The sequence below is a fragment of the Gracilinanus agilis genome, chromosome 5 (genome assembly GCF_016433145.1).
Source record: "Gracilinanus agilis isolate LMUSP501 chromosome 5, AgileGrace, whole genome shotgun sequence".
In the NCBI taxonomy this organism is placed as follows: domain Eukaryota; kingdom Metazoa; phylum Chordata; class Mammalia; order Didelphimorphia; family Didelphidae; genus Gracilinanus; species Gracilinanus agilis.
The window spans coordinates 155,795,070-155,818,310 of record NC_058134.1 but is presented as its reverse complement, the minus strand read 5'-3'; the positions used below and the strand labels follow the sequence as shown (position 1 = coordinate 155,818,310).

Sequence of the window (23,241 nt, the reverse complement as noted above, 5' to 3'; positions counted from 1 at the left end):
AGCAGCATTTCTACTTCTTCTGATAGCTCACTGAGAATTGTGGTAGCAGAACTAAATGTTGTAGGTCTGATATTATTTCCAATAAATTTAGAGCACTATAATAACATATGCAGATTTATTTCATTTCACAGCTAGGCTTGTTTTGCTTTCAACTACAAACTTTATTGACATAATCTGATTTAGGTCAATCTAATTCCAAGCTCTTTGCAAGAATGCTTTTCAGCTACTTTTTTTGGGATGTTTTGTGAGGGAATTAAGCTCATAGTTTTCCATTCTCCCTCTTTGTTATCTTTCTAATGAGTTATAATCTCTGCCTCCTCCACTTTTTTTTTTACTATTTTGCCATCATTATTTCAGAAATCTCTGCCCCCTCCACTTTTTTTTTAATATTTTGCCATCATTATTTCAGAAATTCGTGGTATGCCTCTGGGTTTGGGGGAGAGGTGTCAGAAATGACACAGGACAAAAGACTTTTATCTCAGTTTCTTCAATTGTAAATTGAGGATAATAAACATTCCTGCCTCACAGGATTGTTGTAAGGATCAAATGAGTGAACATATGTAAAGCACATTGCAAACTTTAAATTGATCTGCTAGCTATTATTATTCTTTCATCCATTCCATGGGTTTCCATAGCCAAAAAATATGGTTACTCAAAGGGCAATTTTAAAAATGTTTTTATTTTGAATATTTTCCCATAGTTACATATTTCATGTTCTTTCCCTCTCCCCCAGGCCCTCCTAACCCCCCTGAGCCGATGCACAATTCCACTGGCATTTTCATGTATCATTGATCAAGGCCTAATTCCATATTTATTGATAGTTGGACTAGAGTTATTGTTTAGTGTCTACATGCCCAATAATATCCCCATCAGCCCATATGAAAAAACCCAACTGCTTGAACATACTTACCCCTAGTCCATTCCACTGTCCTCCCTTCTGTCTCTTAGCCAGTAACATATTGTTTTGATGACCACTGCTTTATAATATAGTTTAAGATCTGGTACTGCTAGACCACCTTCCTTCACAGTTTTTTCCATTATTTCCCTCGATATTCTTGATCTTTTGTTCTTTCAAATGAACTTTGTTATGTTTTTTTCTAATTTAGTAAAAAAATATTTTGGTAATTTGATAGGTATGGTACTAAATAAGTAAATTAATATGGCAGAATGGTGATTTTTATTATGTTAGTCATCCTACCCATGAGCACTCAATGTTTTTTCAATTGTTTAGATCTAGTTTTAATTGTGTGGAAAGGGTTTCGTAGTTGTGCTCGTATAATTCCTATGTTTGTCTTGGCAGATAGATTCCTAAGTATTTTATATTGTCTAGGGTGGTTTTAAACGGAATTTCTCCTTCTAACTCTTGCTGCTGAGATGTGTTGGAAATATATAGAAATGCTGATGATTTATGTGCATTTATTTTGTATCTGCAACTTTGCTAAAGTTGTTGATTATTTCCACTAGCTTTTTTGTTGATTCTCTAGGATTTTTTAAGTAGATCATCATATCATATGCAAAGAGTGATAGCTTGATCTCCTCATTGCCTATTTTAAAACCTTCAATTTCTTTTTCTTCTATAATTGCTACTGCTAGTGTTTCTAGTACAATGTTAAATAATAGAGATGATAATGGGCATCCTTGTTTCACTCCTGGTCTTATTGGGAAGGCTTCTAATTTATCCTCATTGCAGATGATGTTTGTTGATGGTTTTAGATACATACCATTTATTATTTTTAGGAAAGGCCTCGAGGGCAATTTTTGGTAATGATCCTCTTGGTATTTAGTAAGGCTGGTTCTTGAATGCTATATAAAAACATAGAACTGGACTCAGACTTGAAGCCTTTCCAGTTTGCTTCGTTTTGTTCAGTTATATCCAATTCTTTGTAACTTCTATATGTTGCTTAGAGACCTTTAACTAAGGATCTAGGGTTATGCTGGCCATAAGATTGACAGAAGGAGTTTTCTAACAATTATACATCTCAAGCAACCCATTTGTCTTATCTGAAAACTGGCCCAATCAGTTACTGTTTCCTTGTTCCTCTGAATATAGACATCTGGTGAGGAATGATACAACTTTTTTTTTCTGATTTAAGGAATTGTTCCTACTCTTTCTTCCCATTAGGAATCAGATGACCTAATCTTGTATGCTGTTGTTAATAATTTTTTGAATGCATAAAAATCTCTCGTTCTCTATTCAGGGTCCAGTATCAAGTTGAAGAGGTCTGATCTTGATTTGTTATTGGCATTCATTGCTTAATAAATCGATATGTTTAAGAGCTTGAACCCTTATTTCCTCAGTCATTTCAATCAATTCACATGACATAGTATCTTATTTAGACATCTCTTATGCCACTAATTGTCTTCTTTTTTACTTCAAATTATCTGGGTACTTTTAATCTTCAATCAGATTATAAAATATATGAGAGATTTGTCCTTATGTTTCTTCCCCTAATCCTAGCAAAACGAAAACCCTTGAAATGTGTATTGAAGTTTTTCTAGAATCATATTTTTTTTTACCTTGGAAGTGACTAGCTCTGTGTGAGCTATTTGAAAATTTTCTGGTAGAAGCTATTTCAATCAATGACTGAGGTTACAATGTTATTATTTTTTATGGTTAATCCCGAGATCAATACAGATGTATCCAGACACCCCATTATTGAAAAAACCAAATTTTAGAAACATATCAATTATCAAAGTAATTCTATTTATGCCATTTGATTTTCAACTTTTAAGAGGGTTACTTTGTTCTAGGCCATTAGAAACATTTAAACATAAAAGTTTTGTTTATAGAATATTATAATTACTGAAATGGGTTGTTAGAATTAATATAAGTTGAAATCTATCTTAATGTTTTAAGAAGTTAGTATTTAAAGAAATGTTCTTGGAGGATTTGCCTTCTGATCCAGGGATCTCTCTAGTTAAGATACACCCAAGATGTGGTCATGGAGAGTGCTAAGCATCTGTTGATAGACTCCATGGTTGCCATGGAAATTAAGTAGGATGGTAACAGTGGTGCCAGGAACTCAGAAAATTTCTAAGTAAAATACGGAGAAGCTAAATCATACGCTCTAAAAATGTGCATTTTATAAGGTTCCTGTAATAAAATTCGAATTCTGCTTGAACTCAACCCCCTGTTGCCTAATTAGTGCTACATATTTGCTTCCTAAGCCATTTAGGGTAGAGAGAAAAAGGAGTTTAAATATTTGAAGAGTTAGCCTAGCTGTCTATTATACTTATCCTTGGGAAAATTAGGGATATTGTATTACAGGGAGTTACTGGGAATCTGATTTTGGCTTAATGGAGTACAGTAGGAAAAGCCTGCCCTGGTCCAAATACTAATGTTTTTGAAAATGTGCAGAAATCAGAGTTTTAGAGTGGGAAGGGATATTAGAGATCATCTAGTTCTATCCTCATTTTAAATCAGTAGAGACTGAAGCACAGACAAGTCTAGTTAGCTTGATGAGGGTCACCCAGTGAATGAGTGAGAAAGCAAGGACTAAAACCCAGGAGTCTGGCTTCATTGTCTTTTCCTTCACTTCTTTTGGATCACACCCCAATCTCTGATCTGGTTCAGAATAAGACAATAACTACGATTGGTGTCTATCATTAAAAAGGCAACAAAAAGACTCACTACCATATTAGGTAAGTGCTCAAAAAAAGATTGTGGCATTTTTCTTAATTTATAAACTAAGAGCAAATTTTCACATACACAAAAAAATGATATACAAGAAATCATAAAGTTCAATTACAAAAAAAACCCCAGAAACAAAAAACACCCCAAAACCAAAAGCCTTTTAACAAGATAGAAATAGTAGCAAGGACATGACTCTGCTTCTTTGTGATAGTAATCTTCCAGGCTCTCTGAGGTATAGGTTGTTGGAGCCTAGGCCTATCTCTTAGCCTAAACCCCAAGGTCATCTGAAGGGCCCAGCTGATAAGGAAGGAAAGGTAAAGTGTAAAAGAAGAGAACTGATGAAAAACTAAAGGAGTCCTCAATGGCGGCAGCTATATGGCACAGAGGGCATAATGCCAGACCTGGAGCCAGGAAGATATCTTCCTGAATTGAAATTTGGTCTCAGATGCTTGTTATCTGTGGGGCCCTAACCTATTTGCCTCAGTTTCCTCACCTGTAAAATGAGCTGGAGAAGGCAATAGCAAACCACTCCAGGATTTTGGCCAAGAAAACCCCCAAATGGTGCTACAAACGTTCAGACATGGCTGAAAATGGCTAACCCACAAAACTATTATTATGATGATTGGAGGATACTACAGAATGGATCTCTTCTTTGCCTTTTGCCTTTTCCTTTCTTTACTGCTAAACAAATACATACAGAGCCTCCCAACAACAAAGTGACTAAAATATGTTTACGATGCTAATAAACTCACACACCACGTTTTGATGAACAGCACATACCTCAAATGTGAGTCGCTGATGCAGGGATTGAATCTGACTCAGTGAATCATTGCTCACTTTCAAGAGCAGCTCCATCTTCTTTAAATTCCTGATATCTCGATCTTTCTCTCTCTGCTTCCGAGTGACCTCATCATGGTAACCATGCTTGTCCATGAGGCAGTTCTGCAAACTGAGATCCGTGATCCCTCTACAGAAGGAAATTAGAGACACCAAAAAATCCCAAACGTCAGCTATCCAGAGACTCCAGTCCCTTTGCTCTTCTAGCTGTTTAATTAACCAGTGCATGGGATGTAGACAGAGAAGCAAATGGAGAGATTTCTGTCGTGATCCCTGAATCACAGTGATCAGTGCAACCACAGTTTAAAAGATTTCACTGGAGTTAATGTCAGTGTAACCAGGGAGGTCTGAGGGCTATAACACCTGAATAGCCTGACACCACATATATATATGTATGTGTATATATATATATATATATATATATATATATATATATGCCTTCAGTATACAATGTTGAGGAGATGAAAAGGTCATAACGGCTCTGGAAATATCATTTATTGGTTTGGAAATTCCCTAAATAATGGCAAGTTCTGGCATTTCAAATCAGGTTTATCATTCACACATTTTAAAAATATAGTAGATTGTGTTTTGTAAGATCTAAGTGTTAGTTTGGGATTCCAAGAGAGTGACAAGAATTAAAACATTCAGGATTGCTGCAGTTTATTTTTTTAAATTCACTCTAATGGCATACATAGCTTTCTCACTGTAGAGCTCATTCGAAGTTAAAAGACTTTATGCTGAAAAAGGAAGGGAAAGAGTTGGGGGCCAAAGGTAAAGAAGAAATGGAGGAAAAGGGGGAACAATAAGAGTGAGAGGAAGAGAAAAGGAGGAAATGAGAAGGGGAGAAAGAGGACTCTTGCGTCCAGTGATACTACTATTTGGAACATATACAGAGGATAAAATCCTATATATTCAAAAGACATTTACCACTTTCTGTATAACCCAGAGTTCCAGTCAACTGGGGAAAGGTTAAGCAAATGGTGGTGTGTGACTATAATGTAAATATGGAATGTAATAATGTAATATTAAAGAGGATGCAAGCTACAAGACTGTCATTGGCTTTGGAATCAGATGACTTGAGTTACAATTTTGCCTTTATTATTCATGTGACCTAGGCAAATCACTCAAACTTCTTGGGTTCCAGTTTCCTTATCTATAAAATAAAGGTGGTAGACTAGATGGCCTCTGCTATCCCTTCTAGCTCCAAGTCCAGGAGTCTCTGATCCTAGAAATGAAAAATAGGAGTAATTCATAGAAACTTGGGAAGACTTGAATTAATGGATAACAGGGTATAAAATCAAGCAGTGATGGGCAACCTTTTGAGAAAAAACCCCATAATTTCACAACATTTTAGTTTAAATAACAAAAATGCATAATTGTAATATATAACTGTATTTAATAAAGCAAAATAGGTAAATTAATATAGGTAGAATTGTCATCTATAGTGCACACAGAGTGTCTACACTGCACTACAGCAAATGTTTCATCCTTGGCAAGTGGCCCCGTACTTCTCTGTATGCGGCCACATGTAGCTGTGTGTCATCGAAAATGGCTACATGTGTCAGTGCTGGTATAAAGCAAAGAAAAATATCTACAAAATATTTACACTAATATAATGGAAAATAACAATGTCAGTGGTTCAGGTTTTGAAATTTCACTGTCCTTAATAAAAATTAAAACAAAAAAGAAAGATCAGAATTTTCATTGGCTCAGAAACCAATCTTGCTGTTAAAGGATTTAATGATGAAACATACTGTCCCCTCCCCCCACCATGCAGAAAAATGATGGCTACAGGGAAAGAATGAGTCATGTACATTTTTAGACAGGAACCATGTGTTTGGTATGTTTTTCTTAAGTAACTTATTTGTTGCAAAGCCAAAGTTCTCTTGGTGAGGTTGGTGGGGGCAAGAGTAAACTCCTTGAGGGTAGGGACTCTATATCTTGTGCTTAGTGCCTGGAACAAAGAAGGCACTTAACTAAATTCTGACTGGATTTAATTAAATTGAATGGGAAGCAATCATAATATAATAGGGAAAAATACAGGATAGGAAAAAAGAAGAAAATGACAAAACACTCTTCAAAAAAGCATAGTGATATCTTGCTAACAAAATATTTTAAAAATATTTTTGAGTCCTTAAAATGACAAGAAAATCATACTACAGTATCACAAACCAACCTTTCAGTCATTAAATTGGCTTCATTCTCTTTGTTTATTTCCAATAATTTTGACAGTTGCTTGAATTCTCTTTCTTTGATTTCAAGTAGAGCTCTCTTTCCTTCTACTTCTTTTACCACTTCCTCTTTCTCTGTCAATATACTATTAACTTTGGCTTCTGCTTTTTTGAGTGTTTCACTTACTTCATCTAATTGCTCCTGTATAACTGCTCTTTTCTTCTCTAGATCTCTGTGGAAAAAGTTTGTAAAGAGGTCATTTTTCACAGTCAAAGGAAGTCAGCCTCTCCCCTCACCTCCTCATATTTAACTATCCTTTCTTTCTAGATAGTCTTGGTTGAAAACCTGGACCCTTGAGCTAACTTCTTGCCAGCTTTGTCCCAGAAACATTTTGGAGTCAACAGCTTTGATCCTTTGGATTTCAGAAAGTCAAGAAGAATAGACAAGATGAGAAGTGGAAAAGTGGGGTCTATTAGGTGGTCTAGTAAGTACCCCAATCTTCTCAGAAGGAGGTTTGATGAGAAAAAAAATTCAACAGCAGGGGAAAGGCCACTAAAAGTAGGTGGCCCAGTAGATAAGAGAGCAAGGCCTAGAAATGGGAGGTCCTCGGTTCAAATCTGATCTCAGACATGTTCTAGCTGTGCAACCCTGGGCTAGTCACTTAACCCCTATTTGCCCAGACCTTATCACTCTTCTGCCTTGGAACCAATACCTATATTGATTTTAAGACAGGTGGTAAGGGTTTCAAAAGAAAGTAATGGGATAGAAGACCAGACTGGACCCTGGGTGAGACAGAAGAGTAGGAAGCTGGCATTGTAAAAACTCAATTATCTGGCATAGTCAGAGTACAAGGCATTCTTGACACCTGCAGTTTCTACATCACTGAGAGCTATGACCAGATTACTGCATAAGAATATTCAAAGAGCCAAATGATACAGTGCCACCTTCATATTTCATATAGAGATAGTTTATATAGATACACACACACACACACACACACACACACACACACACACACACACACACACACGAATTGCCAAAAGAGGAATCTTGGATTAGAAAAATCTGGCCCAATAAATGTTGCGTGCGTGTGTGTGTGTTCATACACATATTTGATACTCGCTTAAAATAAATTCTTAAGTTATGCCAACCATTTGATGGATTTTACAGAATATTTGTTATATATCTAGGTTTACTTTCATATTTTATGGAAAGACACTTATTTCTGTAGAAAATATTTTAAAGATATTTAAATCATACTGTATTTTTCGCAATAGTTTCTCTTTTTCTTTTCCAATTTGCAAAGGGACGGTTTGATGGCGGACCACTTCATCCTAGTAAAGAAAGGAAAACAAACTAAGCTGTCTGAAAAAAATGTCTAGTTCACACATTTCTTTATTTTTTTTTAAATTTAGAATATTTTTCCATGGTTATTGATTCATGATTTCCCCCTGCTCTTTCCTCCCCACTCCCGAATCTGACAAGCAGTTCCACTAGGTTATACATGTATCATTGTCCAAACCTATTTCCGTGTTATTTGTATCTGCAGTAGAGTGATCCATAAACATCAAAACCCCAATCATATCCCCATCACATTATGTGATCATCATATATTTTTCTAATGCATTTCTGTTTCCACAGTTCTTTCTCTGGGTGTGGATAGCCTTCTTTATCACAAGTTCCTCTGAATTGTCCTGGGTCATTGCATTGCTGCTAGTAGGAAAGTCTATTATATTCGATTGTGCCAGTGTATCAGTCTCTGTGTATAATGTTCTCCTGGCTCTGCTCCTTTCACTTTGCATCAATTCCTGGAGGTCCTTCCAGTTCACATGGAATTCCTCCAGTTCATCATTCCTTTCAGCACAATAGTGTTCCATCATCAACAGATACCACAATTTGTTCAGCCATTTCCTAATCAATGGATACCCCCTCATTTTCCAATTTTTTGTCACCACAAAGAAGACAGCTATAAATATTTTTGTACAAGATTTTTTCCTTATTATCTCTTTGGGGTACAAACCCAACATTGATATGGCTGGGTCAAAGGGCAGGTATTCTTTTAAAGCCCTTTGGGCATAGTTCCAAATCGCCCTCCAGAATGGTTGGACCAATTCACAACTCCACCAGCAATGCATTAGTGTCCCAATTTTGCCACATCCTCTCCAAAATTTATCACTTTCTTTTGCTGCCTAGTTCACACATTTCTAAGAAATAAATTATTTTGTTAACTTTCCTTTAATTTAGCATCTCTATATTAACATATGCTATGTTATTAATGCCATCTAGGTCAATGTTTTTCATCACGAGTTTTAGCTGAGGACTTGCATAATTATAAATATAAAATTAATTTTAATTTACTTTAAAAATGTAATATGTGACATACTTTTAAAAAGGAAGTGGTGATATTATGGTTTTGAGGTTATTGTCTCTTTATAAAGACTGAGACTTTAGTTTCAGTGTAAGGAAACAACTCTGTTTTGACTTTGAAACAACAGTGTAGGAAACAACATAGAGATCATTCCTACCTAACATTGAGAAATAATAACACTAATATGAGAATGAATAAAAAAATTAGAATCTCAGCCATATCTCGTAGATAACAAATCCTCATGGTACATGTACAAGCATAAAAATATCCTTGAGATATTTTCTCTACCAATACACTGGCCTGGAACTAGAACATTCTTATAGACTCAACTATTGTCCACAGTTGCCCAGATAGAACAATGATCCACAAAAACTTAGGAAAATAATTTTAAAAAGATAATTACAGTAACAAGATAGGCTGATATCAGGTTGATATTGTATTTGTCAAATGTAACTAAAATGACCAAGATCCATGAGTGAAATCAAAATGCCCTTTGTGGAAGTATCCTCATGAAATGAGGCAACAGTATAATCAAAAGAGAAACATCACTCAAATGGCTGATAAATGAGAATTTATTAAGAACAGAATAGGCTAATAACAACAATTCAATGCCATCAGGAACTATAGAAGGCTTTTCCTTAAGGACCAATATTGATCATGTAAGAAAAGATCATGTATCACCACAGGCTATAAAGATATAGTCTTTACTAAGTTCCTAGTAAGACATAAAATGTTGACTAGATTTACATTTAAAAAGTCATTATCTTTAATGTATTAACAGATAGCAAATCCCTTTACTACCAATACAGACTCCAAAATATTCTGAAGAGCTCAACCAATAAACTGTACTGGAATTTGGACTATTATTTGAGACCACTACTGTTGCCTATAATCTCTTGGACATAATATCAGTTTATAAAAACTTAAGAACTTCATTTTAAATCATGGACACCCCACCAAGGCAGCCATGATCATCAAGAATCAAAAAGATTTCCTCCCTAACAGAAGAGACCAAATTATGTGGGAGCACAATGAACTATAGAGGATCCCTGATGTCTTCTGGAACTGTGTCAGTGAGCCTAAGAGAATAAGTGTTCACATTAATGCTTTTATCCAACTACAGAAAGCAGTTATTGTATCCACCTGCGCAATTTCCATAGAACTCCGAATGTATAGGAGTCAGAGCAGAAGAGCAACTTCTTCCAGGACCATTATTCCTTGAACACCATTGAAAAAAGATGAAAAGAATGAAATAATGTCTTATATTAATATATCATTTTAGCACATATCCAGCCCTTTCATATTTACTGTGCTTTTTGAAGATCAAGTGAAAACTAACTTGTTTCTCATGAAAACCCTGCTAAAGAGACAGAGCATTATTATTCATTTTATCGATGAAGAAACTGAGACAGGGAGGCTAAGGAACTTGTACGAGGGAATGCAGTTGGCAGAATCGGGATTAGAACACGGGAATTCTGAGTATTATACATTCTACTTCTTGCTGGATTAGGTGGTCTAGGTTCTAGACTGTAAACTATTGGGCATAATGCATTATTTTGTGAACACTAGACTATTGGCTTATGCTTCTTTAATAATTCATCAGGTGAATATTGATATCAAAAGGATATTTTTTCTAGCATCAAATAATTTAGAAATATCAAAGGTACTGAAAGATATTCCAAATATTGCCTAGCCCAATTTCCCCCTATTGAATTCTAGACCTAGACCATTGTCCACCTACAGCACTTATCCAAATAGATCACTCAACTACTAGTGAATTCCACTCTGGGTTTCCCACCCAACTATGTATAAAAATGTAGGTAATATGCTTTTAGCATAGTTAGCAGCTTTGTAGTTGCTTGATTAAGGGAAACAGATTGTAGCATTTTATCAGAGATAATTTGCATGCAGAAGGTGGTGTAAAATACATTATCAAGAAAAGCTATGACTAGGACAGTTAGGTGGCTTAGTGGATGGAAGTTAAAACTAGGCCTAAAGATGGGAGGTCCTGAGCTCTAATCTATCCTCAGGCAGCTGTGTGACCATGGACAAGTCACTGAACCACCATTGCCTAACCCTTACTATCTCTTCTGCCTTGGAACCAATGCTTAGTATTGATTATAAGATGGAAGGTAAAGGTAAGTAAGGGCCTCTAGCATCTTGGGTCAAATGAGAGAATGTATATAAAACATTTAGCAAATCTTTTTTTTTTGTTTTGTTTTGTTTTGTTTTTAAACCCTTACCTTCTATCTTGGAGTCAATACTGTGTATTGGCTTCAAGGCAGAAGAGTGGTAAGGGTGGGCAATGGGGGTCAAGTGACTTGCCCAGGGTCACACAGCTGGGAAGTGGCTGAGGTCAGATTTGAACCTAGGACCTCCCGTCTCTAGGTCTGGCTCTCAATCCACTGAGCTACCCAGCTGCCCCCCATTTAGCAAATCTTAATGAATTCTGTCTAGCTTTCTATCTTTCTGTCTATCTGTCTGGTATTAATAGGATGACTGGATCAGTCTTAGAAGATCTATGTATGGCAGAGTATATATAGAAAAGCACTCTCTTAATGTTGAGCCTACAGACATGGGCTCAAATCCTGCTTCAGAGACTTATTAGTTAAATGAGCGTGTACAAATTGCTTTACCTTACAAAGCTTCAGTTACTCCTCTGCATACCAGAGATGATGATCCTTGTACTACCTACCTAACAGGTTTTGTTGTTGAAGAAAGCATTTTGCAAGCCTTAAAACACTATATAAATATGAGCTGTAATTATTATTGTGGGAAGACGGAGACAATAGGTATGAGTAGTTGTGATCTTCATTATAGAGACCTTATATGATGAAGCATACTGCCTTCCTCAGCTCAGAGAAGTGATAGATTCAAGGTATAGAATATGGTCAATTTTTTGGACACAGCCATTAAGAAAAATTTTTTATTCACTGTGCATATTTATTCCAAGAATATATTTTTCTCTTTCTCCTCCCCATGTCCACAATGAGTGGTAGAAAGTGGAGGGAGGAGGAGAAAATGGGATTTCTTAAATAAAATATACAACTATTAAAAAAGGGAAAGGATCATGGAATTTAGAAATAGAAAGGCCCTTAAAAATCATCTAAGACAACCTTCTCATTCTATAAATAGGGAAGGAAAATTTCCACACTGATGAGATCATTGATCCACTAAAGAATTACAGTATAATTGGGCTTGATCAAGGACACGTGACAAAACTAGTGGAAATGCGCATCGGCCATGGGTGGGGGAGTGCGGGGGGGGGGTGAAGGGGATAGGAGGAGCATGAATCAGGTAACCATGTTAAAAATGTATATTAATAAATGTTAAAAAAAAAAAGAATTACAGTATAAAATTCACAAAGCAAAGAAGACACCTTGGAGTGTGTTTTGAGGCAGCTACAAACAGAGCCTCTTTAGGCAAGACTGTCCCTTGTCATTTCATGGTGAGCAATGTTGCTTGGAAAGGGTACTGGATGTGGGAGTCAAATACATCTACAAGTTCAAATCCTATCCCTAAAAATCACCTGTGTGATGTTCTCAGCCATTTTGTGCTTGTGAACAAATCATTTAACTTTATGAGCCTTGGTTTTTCCATCTGCAAAAAAGTGGATAATAATACTTATGCTACCTATCTCAGATGGGCAGCTAGGTGGCATAGTGGATAGAGCACTGGGGCTGGAGTCAGGAAGATCTGAGTTAAACCTGGACTTAAACACTTAGTAGCTGTATGGTCCTAAGTTCCTCATCTGAAAAAATGGAGACACATTGAAGAGGGAAAGGACAAACTATTCCCATATCTTTGCCAGGAAAACTCCATGGACATAGTCTTTAGAGGTCACAAAAAATCAGATACTACTTAACAACTGCACAACAATCTATCTCAGAAAGTAGTTGTGAGGGAAGCAAATTGAATAATGCTATCTAACCACTAGCTCTTATTATTGCCATATGGATTCCTTTTCATGCATTCACACAAAATGTATTTTATTTAATTACTGTACCTTTAAGTTATCTTCTTGTTCTAATAATTCATCTAGGTCTTTCTTGTCCTTTACTGACTGTTTCTGCTTGCTTTGCACATCTTCCCGTAAATTTTTAATTTCCATCTTCTTTTGTATTACTTCTTTACGCAATTCATCACTGCTTTCTTTCAATGCTTTCATCTTCTTCTCCAATTCCTTTTGAATGAACAAAAATGAAATATTATTCTTGAAAGTGTAGGGGGAAAATCAATGTAGCATTTAAAAAACTACTGAATTTTTTTGAAAAACAATTGCAAAATAATTTTTGTTCAAATATCAGGGAAATTTTAAAAAATTAAACATGTTACAGGGGAATGCCAATTACAATGCATACACCTATAGGAGCATGTTAGATTGAGGTTATTTTTCTTTTGCTACTAATGATAAGTATTGTTCTTTTCTATTCTAATTTTGAAGATGTTTTCCTTCTTTCTATTTTGATTTCATGTTAAACATCTAAAATTGTGAAGGAAAATTTTTTACAGTTTTATAATTTGACAAAATCATTTATAGATATTTTGCTCAATAAACTCCCCATACATGCAAATTATTGACTAGAGTCTCTCCAATGGTATCTTATCCTGTTCTCACCTCTTATGGTTGACCTAGGGAGGTATCTTTTGTAGTGAGTAAACTAAGTTATTTTTGTCCAGAAAAACCTGGTTTTCCCAGGGGAAAAGTAGAAATCAAGAATCAGACAGCTCAAAAATAACATTCACATGAGAAAATAACTCCCTATAGCTGTCTCACAGTCCAGGATAAGAGATACAGTAGAAAGCCCCATGCTACTAACTACCAGACAATAAAAAGTTTGTGTCAAGGCTATGTAATGAACATTATTTTCTTTGTATCTTGAACCCTATAAAAACTGAATTTTAATTTCAGTTCGGGGCAGCCTTCACTAGGAAGGTTGCCCTGGCCAGCTAGATACATTTATTAATCAATCGATTAATAAATAGATATTGGTTCCACTCATTTGAACTTCTGGGTATCTGGACTCATTTTCTGAGGTACTCCACTTTACTTTCACTAAGTAGGTAGATAGATAGCTACCCCTTTTTTTAATTAGATGTAAAAATTGACAATGCCCAGGATTACCTAACATTTCAACAACTACTTATGCTGGCCACTGCTGGGAAACAGAGGCATTATAGTGGTGTAGATATCCTGAAGTTGTGATGGTGAACCTATGGCACACATGCCAAAGAGAGCATGCTGAGCCCTCTCTATGGGCATACATGCCATTCCCCCCCTCCCCATCCATTACTAGAAAGGCAGAGGAATTCAGGTGGAGCTGCTCCCCTCCCTCCCCCTCTCCATGTGCTTGAAGACATTTTTCACGTCACCTACCCCTCTGCCCAGAAACCCAATGGGAGTGCTTTTCCCTCCCCTATGTGGGTGGGGGGGGGGAACAGCACTGGTCTGGGTGGGGCAGAGCTCCGCACAGGATCTCTAAAAGGTTCATCATCATTATCCTCAGGTATGATTCAGAATGCATTTTCCCTTAGAAACAATTTTACAGTAAATGGTAGCTAGGTTTTACTGTAAAATATTTTCATTATATTGCTATGCTTTATTAGGTTATATTATTCTTTAGGCATATAATACAACCTAGCTGCCATTTTTAGCACTATTTTGCTTGGAAAAGGCATTCTGAAAACATAACACCATTTTTTCAGCATAGCACCTTCATAAGTTACAATTGTATATTTGAATGAATGATTTCCATGCTGTTCTCCTTAAATCCCAATAAATGCTTGAGTTCCTCAAAAAAATTCATAATGTAGAATTAACATATGGATCAATAGCAAGTTATTCTGAATCCAAACTAAAAGTGGACACTCTAACAGAACCCATTTTTTGAGAAGTTCACAGTCTCTATGTGTCCTACTATTAGGCTCCTTTATATTTTAGATCTTTTTTGAAAGCTTATGGTTGGTAGCTTATTAGTATGTTTACTCGATAAATTACATAGATTTTTATCTTGAATACTACTCAGTGTGAAATTATCTGGAATTGTCCAAGTTCTCTAAGATACTATGTAGCATAATTTTTTAATAAGGTTTTGTTGTTGAGCCATTTTTCAGTTTTGTCTGACTCTTTATGACTCTGTCTGGGGTTTTCTTGGCAAAGATACTGCAGTGGTTTGGTATGCTCTTTTCCAGCTCATTTTACAGATTAGGAAATTGAGGCAAAAAGGGTTGTGTCTTTCCAAGGATCACACAGCCAGTAAATATTTGAGGATGGATTTGAACTTGGGAAGAAGAGTCTTCCTGCCTCCAGGTCTAGTAATCTATCCACTGTGCCACCCGAGTGCCCTGTAATATGCTTTATTTGCACCTTAAAAGCACTAAGTAAATTTGATATCTTACTTACTCCAGGTTTAGGTATCTTCTCAAATTCCCTTTGTACAAGTAATTTTTCTTCTTTTAAGCTGTTGGAACATTAAACAAACTTAGTAGTGCAAATGAGTAAGATATTTCAAAAACAGCATTTTACTGGGGAGAACATTTCACAAGGATCCCTTAAAGGAAATGGTCTCAGTCAATAAAAGGGTGAAAAAAAGCAGTGCTAGGGTATAACCTCAAAAATGACATAATGACACTGTTTGAACCCAAGGCAAAACTTTCAACCTCACAGAAATAAAATTCTATGGTCCAATCACTTATACTGAAGAGACCAGAGTTGCTCAATTCTATGAAGACCTACAAAATCTTCTAGGGAAAAAAACACATAAAATGATATCACATTCATCAGAGGAGATCAGAATGCTAAAGTGAGAAATCAGAAGATAATGGGATAATAGGCAAGATTTGTCTGGAAGCCCAAACTTTGAAGCAGGGAAAAGACATTATAGTGGTGTAGATATCCTTGCTGTTCATAATAAATGCTCTTTTCCAACGACCTGAAGACATCACCAGACAGGCAATGTGGAAATCAGACTGATTATATTCTTTGCAGCCAAGGATGGAAGTCTATATAGTCAGTTAAGAACTGAATGTGGCTCAGATTATGAGCTTCTAATTGCAAAATTTAGACTTAAAGTGAGGAAAACAGAGAAAACTGTCAGACTATATAGATATGACCTAAATGGCAACCCTTATGAATGTGCAGTTGAGGTGATGGATAGATTTAAGGGCTTACATCTGGCAGATAGAGTGCCTGAAGAACTATGGTCAGAAGCTCATAATATTTGTACAGGAGACAGCAACAAAAAACACTCCAAAGAAAAAGAAGAGCAAGAAAGCAAAATGGTGATCTGATGAGGCTTTACAAATGGCTGAGGAAAGGAGAAAAAGAAAGGGAAAAGGGAAGCTATGCCCAATTGAATGCAGAATTCCAAAGACTAGCAAGGAGAAATAAGGTTTTCTTCAATGAGCAATGCAAAGAAATAGAAGATAAGAGAATGTGAAAGGCAAGAGACATTCAGGAAAATTTGAGATATTAAAGGAATATTTCATGTAAAAATGGACAAGGTAAAAGACAAAAATGGTAGACTTATTATTAGAGAGTGTACAGAAGGACTATATAAGAAGGATCTTAACAATCAATGATAACTGTGATGGTGTGCTTACTGATGTAGAGCCAGACATCTTAGGAAGCATTGCTAACAAGAAGGCTAGTGGAGGTGATGGGATTTTAAAAGACGATGCTATTAGTGTTGCACTGAATATGCGTGCAAATTTGGAAAACTAAACTGTGGCCATGAGGTTGTAAAAAGAACAGTTTATGACCCAATTCTAAAGAGGGACAATGTCCAAAAATGTTTAAATTACCAATCAACGAGGCAGAGGGACTAAAGACTAAATTGCCAACATTCACTAGATTATGGAGAAAGCAAGGGAGTTCCAGAAAAATATCTACTGCAGCTTCATTGACTACATTAAGGTCATTGCCCGTGTGGATCACAAAAAAGTGTGGAAAACCCTCAAAGATATGGCAGTACCAGAGACGAGTACCAGACCACCTTACTTGATTCCTGAGGAACCTGTACCTGGGCCAAAAAGCAACAGTTGAAACTGAATATGGAACTGACTGGTTCAAGACTAGAAGAGAAAACAAGGCTGTATGTTGTCATCTTATTGACTTAACTTATATGCAGAGTACATCATGAGGAATACCAGGCTGAGTGAATCAAAAGCCATAACTGGGATTAACAGGAGAAATATAAATAGCTTCAGATATATAGATGATACTACTGTGATGACAGAAAGGGAAGAATTAAGAAGCCTCTTGATGAGGAAAGAGGAAAGTATGAAAACTGGCGTGAAGCTTAACATTTAAAAAAGCCAACAGCTTGGCAACTGATCCCATTACTTTCTGGCAAATAGAGGGAGAAGAAATGGAAGCAGTGTCAGATTTTATATTCTTGGGTTCAAATATTATTGCAGATGGTGACTAGAGTCAAGAAATAGAAAGGTGCTTGCTCCTTGGAAAGAAAGCGATAGAAATCTGGACAGCATACTATAAAGCAGAGACATCCCCTTGCTGATGAAGGCCTGTATAGCAAAAGCCAGGGTTTCTCCAGTAGCAATGTATGGTTGTGAGAGTTCAATTATAAGGAAAGCTGAGTGCCACAGAATCAACACTTTCAAATTGTGGTGCTGGAGAAGACTTTTGAGAGTCCTTTGGGCAGATCAAATCGTTCAATACTTGAAAGAAGAAATTCATTCAGCCTATCCATCGGAAGGACAAATACTGAAGCTTAAATATTTTTAGCCATGTGAGAAGATGGGACTTGTTGGAAAAGACCCAGATATTGGGTAAGATTGAAGGCACAAGGAGAAGGTTAAGGCAAAGGATGAGATAGTGTTGAAGAAGCAATGAAACATGAGCTTGGACAGATTGGGAAACTGGAGGACAAAAGGGCCTGACATGCTATGGTCTGTGGGCTCACAATGATTCAGACATGACAGAATGAGTGAACAATAAAGTCATTTGCAAAGTGCTAGGCACAGTGCCTTGCACATGGCAGGTGCTTTCTCTTCTCCTTTTTTCTTTCCTCCCTCCTTTCCTCCTTTCCCTCCCTCCCTCTACATAAATTATCTCCCTTTCTAGTTAAGATCATACAAGATTATTTCATTGTAATAATAGTGGACGTTTATATAGTGCTCCAAGTTGGTTTTTTAAATTTTTATTTAGAATATGTTTCCATGGTTACATGACTCATGATTCCCCCCCCCCCCCCACCAGCACTGTCTCCTCCCCCCTCCCAAAGCCAACAAACAGTTCCACTGGGTTATACATGTATCATTGTTCAAAACCTATTTCCGTGTTATTCATATCTGCAGTGACCAATTCTTCAACATTAAAATCCTAATCACATCCCTATTGCACTACATGCTTGATTATATATTTTTCTAATGCATTTCTGGTTCCACAGTTCTTTCTCTGGATGTGGATAGGGTTCTTTCTCCCAATCTCCTCTGGATTGTCCTGGGTCATTGCATTGCTACTGTTAGAAAAATTCATGATCAGTCTCTGTGTACAATGTCCTCCTGGTTCTGCTCCTTTTGCTCTGCATCACTTCCTAGAGGTCTTTCCAGTTCACATGGAATTCCTCCATTTCTTTATTCCTTTCAGTATGATAGTATTCCATCACCAACATATACCACAATTTATTCCGCCATTCCCCAATCAATGGACACCCTCTAATTTTCCAAAATATTTTTGTATAAGTCTTTTTCCTTATGATCTCTTTGGGGTATAAACCTAGCAGTGGTATAGATGGATCAAAGAGCAGTCATTCATTTAAAGCCCTTTGGGCATAGTTCCAAATTGTTTTCCAGAATGGTTGGACCAATTCACAACTCCACCAGCAGTGTATTAGTGTCCCAATTTTGCCACATCCCCTCCAACATGTATTGTGTTCCTTTGCTGACATATTGGCCAATCTGCTAGGTGTGAGCAGGGTTGTTTTAATTTGTATTTCTCTAATGAGGAGGGATTTAGAACACTTTTTCATTTGCTTATTGTTTTGATTCCATCATGTGAAAACTGCCTATTCATGTCCCTTGAACATTTGCTGATTGGGGAATGGCTTGATTTTTTTTTTAAACCCTTGTACTTCGGTGTATTGTCTCATAGGTGGAAGATTGGTAAGGGTGGGCAATGGGGGTCAAGTGACTTGCCCAGGGTCACACAGCTGGGAAGTGGCTGAGGCTGGGTTTGAACCTAGGACCTCCTGTCTCTAGGCCTGACTCTCACTCCACTGAGCTACCCAGATGCCCCATGGCTTGATTTTTTTTTTTTGTAAATTTGACTTAGTTCCTTATATATTTGGGAAATTAAACCTTAGAGAGTTTTGTTATAAAAATGTCCTCCCAGTCTGTTGCTTTCCTTCTAATTTTGGTTGCATTGGTTTTGTTTGTACAAAACCTTTTAAATTTGTATAATCAAAGCCATTCATTTTACATTTTGCAGTGTTCTCTATCTCTTGCTTGGTCTTAAATTCCTTCCTTTCTCATAGATCTGACAGGCATACTAATCTATGTTTGCCCAATTTATGATTTCACTCTTTATATTTAAGTCATTTACCTATTTTGAATTTATCTTGGGATAGGGTATAAGATGTTGATCTTTTAAAACTAATTTTCCCCATACTGTTTTCTAATTTTCCCAGCAGTTTTTGTCAAATAGCGAGTTCTTGTCCCAAAAGCTGGAGTCTTTGGGGTTATAGAACACTAGCTTACTGAGGTCATTTACTCCTAGTCTATTCCATTGATTCATCCTTCTGTCTCTTAAGCCAGTACCATATTGTTTTGATGGCTACTGCTTTATAGTACAATTTAAGATCTGGTACTGTTAAGCACCTATCCTTCACATTTTTTCCCATTATTTCCCTTGATGTTCTTGATCTTTGGTTCTTCCAGAGGAACTTTGTTATAATTTTAAAAAATTCTATAAAAAAGTTTTTTGGTAGTTTGATAGGTATGGAACTGAATAATTATTTGATAGGTATGGAACTGAATAATTATTTAATTTGGGTAGGATTGTCATTTTTATTATATTAGCTCATCCTACCCAGGAGCAGTTAATGTGTTTCCAATTGTTTAGATCTAGTTTTAATTGTGTGAAAAGTGTTTTGTAGTTGTGTTCATATAATTCCTTTGTTTATCTTGGCAGATAGATTTGTAAATATTTTATATTGTCTAAAGTGATTTTAAATGGAGTTTCTCTTTTTTAACTACTGCTGATAAGTTTTATTGGAATATATAGAAATGCTGATGATTTATTTGGGTTTATTTTGTACACTGCAACTTTACTAAAGTTGTTAATTATTTCCATTAGCCTTTTAGTTGGTTTTCTAAGATTCTTTAAGTAGACCATCATATCTGCAAAAAGCGATAGCTTTGTCTCCTCATTGCCTACTTTAATCCCTTCAATTTCTTTTCTTCTTTAATTGCTAATGCTAGCATTTCTAGTACAATATTAAATAAAAGAGGTAATAATGGGCATCCTTGCTTCACTCCTAATCCAATTGGGAAGGCTTCTAACTTGTCCCCATTGCAGATGATCCTTGCTGATGTTAAATATATACTGTTTATTATTTTGAGGAATGACCCTTCTATTCCTATACTTTCTAGTGTTTTCAATAGGAAGGAGTGTTGAATTTTGTCAAAGGCTTTTTCTGCATCTATTGAGAGAACCATATGGTTTCTGTTGGTTTGATTATTGATATGGTCAGTCATGTGGATGGTTTTCCTAATATTAAACCATCCTAGCATTCCTGGTATAAATCTAACCTGATCATAGTGAATAATTCTCATGATCACTTGGAGTCTTTTTGCAGTATTCTATTAAAGATTTTTGTCTCTATATTCATTTAGGAGATTGATCTGTAGTTTTCTTTCTCAGTTTTTTGTCTGCCTGGCTCTGGAACCAGTGCCATTTTTGTGTCATAAAAAGAATTTGGTAAAAGTCCCTCTTTGCTTATTTTGTCAAATAATTTGTATAATATTGGGATTAGTTGTTTTTTAAATGTTTGATAGAATTCACTTGTGAATCCATCTGGCCATGGGGATTTTTTCTTAGGAAGTTCCTTGATGGCTTATTCAATTTCTTTTTCTGAGATGGGAATGCTTAAGAATTCTATTTCCTCTTTTCTTAATCTGGGCATTTATATTTTTGTAAATATTCACCCATTTCACGTAGATTGTCATATTTATTGCCATATAATTGAGCAAAGTAGTTCTTGATAATTATCTTAATTTCTTCTTCATTAGAGGTGAGATTGCCCCTTTCATCTTTGATACTGTTAATTTGATTTTCTTTTTTTTATTAGATTGACTAGTACTTTATCTATTGTTTTTTTCAGAGTACCAGCTCCTACTCTTATTTATTAGTTCAATAACATTTTTTACTTTCAATTTTATTAATTTCTCCTTTAATTTTTAGGATTTCCAATTTAGTTTTTATCTGGGAATTTTTAATTTCTTTTTCTAATTTTTTAAGTTTTAAGCCCAATTCATTGATCTCTGCCCTCTCTATTTTGTTGATATAGACTCTCAGTGATATAAATTTTCCCAAGTACTGCTTTGGCTGTATTCCATAGGTTTCAATACAATATCTCCTCATTGTCATTCTCTTTAATGAAGTCTGTAATTATTTCTATGATTTCTTCTTTGACCCACCAGTTTTGAAGAATTAGATTATTTAATTTCCAATTAACTTTAAATTTGCCTTTCCATGGACCCTTGTTAATTATAATTTTTACCGCATTATGATCTGGAAAAGTGGCATTTATTATTTCTGCTTTTCTGCATTTGTTTGCAATATTTCTATGCCCTAGCACATGGTCAGTCTTTGTATATTTACCATGTACTGCTGAGAAGGGATATTCCTTTTAATCCCTGTTCATTTTTTTCCAGCTATCTATTAATCCTAATTTTTCTAGCATTTATATTACTTCCTTTACTTCTTTCTTATTGTTTTGGTTTGTCTAGTTCTGAGAGGGGAAGATTAAGATCCCCTACTATTATGGTCTTATTATCTATTTCTTCCTTGAGCTCCTTCAATTTTTCCTTTAGAAATCTAGGTGCTATAACATTTGGTGCATAAAAGTTTAGTAATGATATTACTTCATTGTTTATAGTATCTTTTAACAAATTGTAATTTCCTTCCTTAACTCTTTTAATCAGATCAGTTTCTACTTTGGTTTTGTCTGGTATTATGATTGTTATTCCTGCTTTTTTTTACTTTAGATAATGCAAAATATATTTTATTCCAGCCATCTACCTTGAATCTGTCACCCTATGTATCATCCTGCCTCATATGTGCTTCTTGTTCTACATATAGTAGAATTTTGGTTTTTAATCCACTTTGCTATCTGCTTCCATTTAATGGGTGAGTTCATCCCATTCACATTAAGAGTTATGATTACTAACTGTGTATTGCCCTCCATTTTATTATCCTCTTTATATCCTTCTCTATTACCTTTCACTCTATTTCTTCTCACCAGTATTTTGCTTTTTGTCACACACCCCGTGTTCCCCCTTCTTTCTATTGTCCCTCACTTCCCTTATCTTGTTCTCCTTCTACTTCTCTGTAGGGTAAGATAGAATTCTATACCCCACTGAGTATACTCATTTTTCCCTCTCTGAGCCATGAGAGTAAAGTTTAAGCATTGCCTGTCACCACCTTTATTCTTTCTCTGTATTGATTTTTCTTGCCTCCTTATGTTATATAATTTACCCCATTCTATATCTCCCTTCACTTTTCTCTCAGTGCAACCCTCTCTTTCAGCCCTTGATTTATTTTTTACATGCCATTCATATGCATACATATCATATCATATATACATATCATTCCATATCATCAAATTTACATATATATCATATCATATTTTATCATATACATCATATCATAATTGGCTTAATTTTCTACCCTCTTTCTGAGTAAGTTCCTTCTATCTTCTCTACTACTAAGAGTAATTTTTGAGTATAGAAATCCTCTTTCCATATAGACATATAAACATTTTTACCTTAATGAGTCCCTTAAATTTTCACTTTCTTATTTACCTTTCCAAGCTTCTCTTGTATCTCATATTTGGCTTTCAAATTTTTTGTTAGATCTGGCTTATTCCTCAGGAATGCTTGGAAGTCTTCTATCTTATTGAATGGGCATTTTTTCCTCTGAAAGAGTATACTCGATTTTGCTGGATAGGTGACTCTGGGTTGTAAACCCAAATCTTTCACCTTTCTA

At 35.8% G+C, this 23,241-nt stretch overlaps 1 protein-coding gene across 1 annotated transcript in view; it reads right to left on the bottom strand.

Moving 5' to 3' along the window:
* CCDC146 (coiled-coil domain containing 146) overlaps positions 1-23,241 on the bottom strand; it is a 159,499-nt gene that overhangs the window by 41,794 nt on the left and 94,464 nt on the right. Inside the window, exons 4-8 of the mRNA XM_044679051.1 lie at positions 15,415-15,472; positions 13,018-13,194; positions 7,904-7,977; positions 6,648-6,875; positions 4,415-4,601 (exon numbers count right to left, since the gene is read on the bottom strand). Of these exons, the coding sequence (XP_044534986.1) occupies positions 4,415-4,601; positions 6,648-6,875; positions 7,904-7,977; positions 13,018-13,194; positions 15,415-15,472 (724 nt within the window). The remainder of the gene's footprint in view (positions 1-4,414; positions 4,602-6,647; positions 6,876-7,903; positions 7,978-13,017; positions 13,195-15,414; positions 15,473-23,241) is intronic.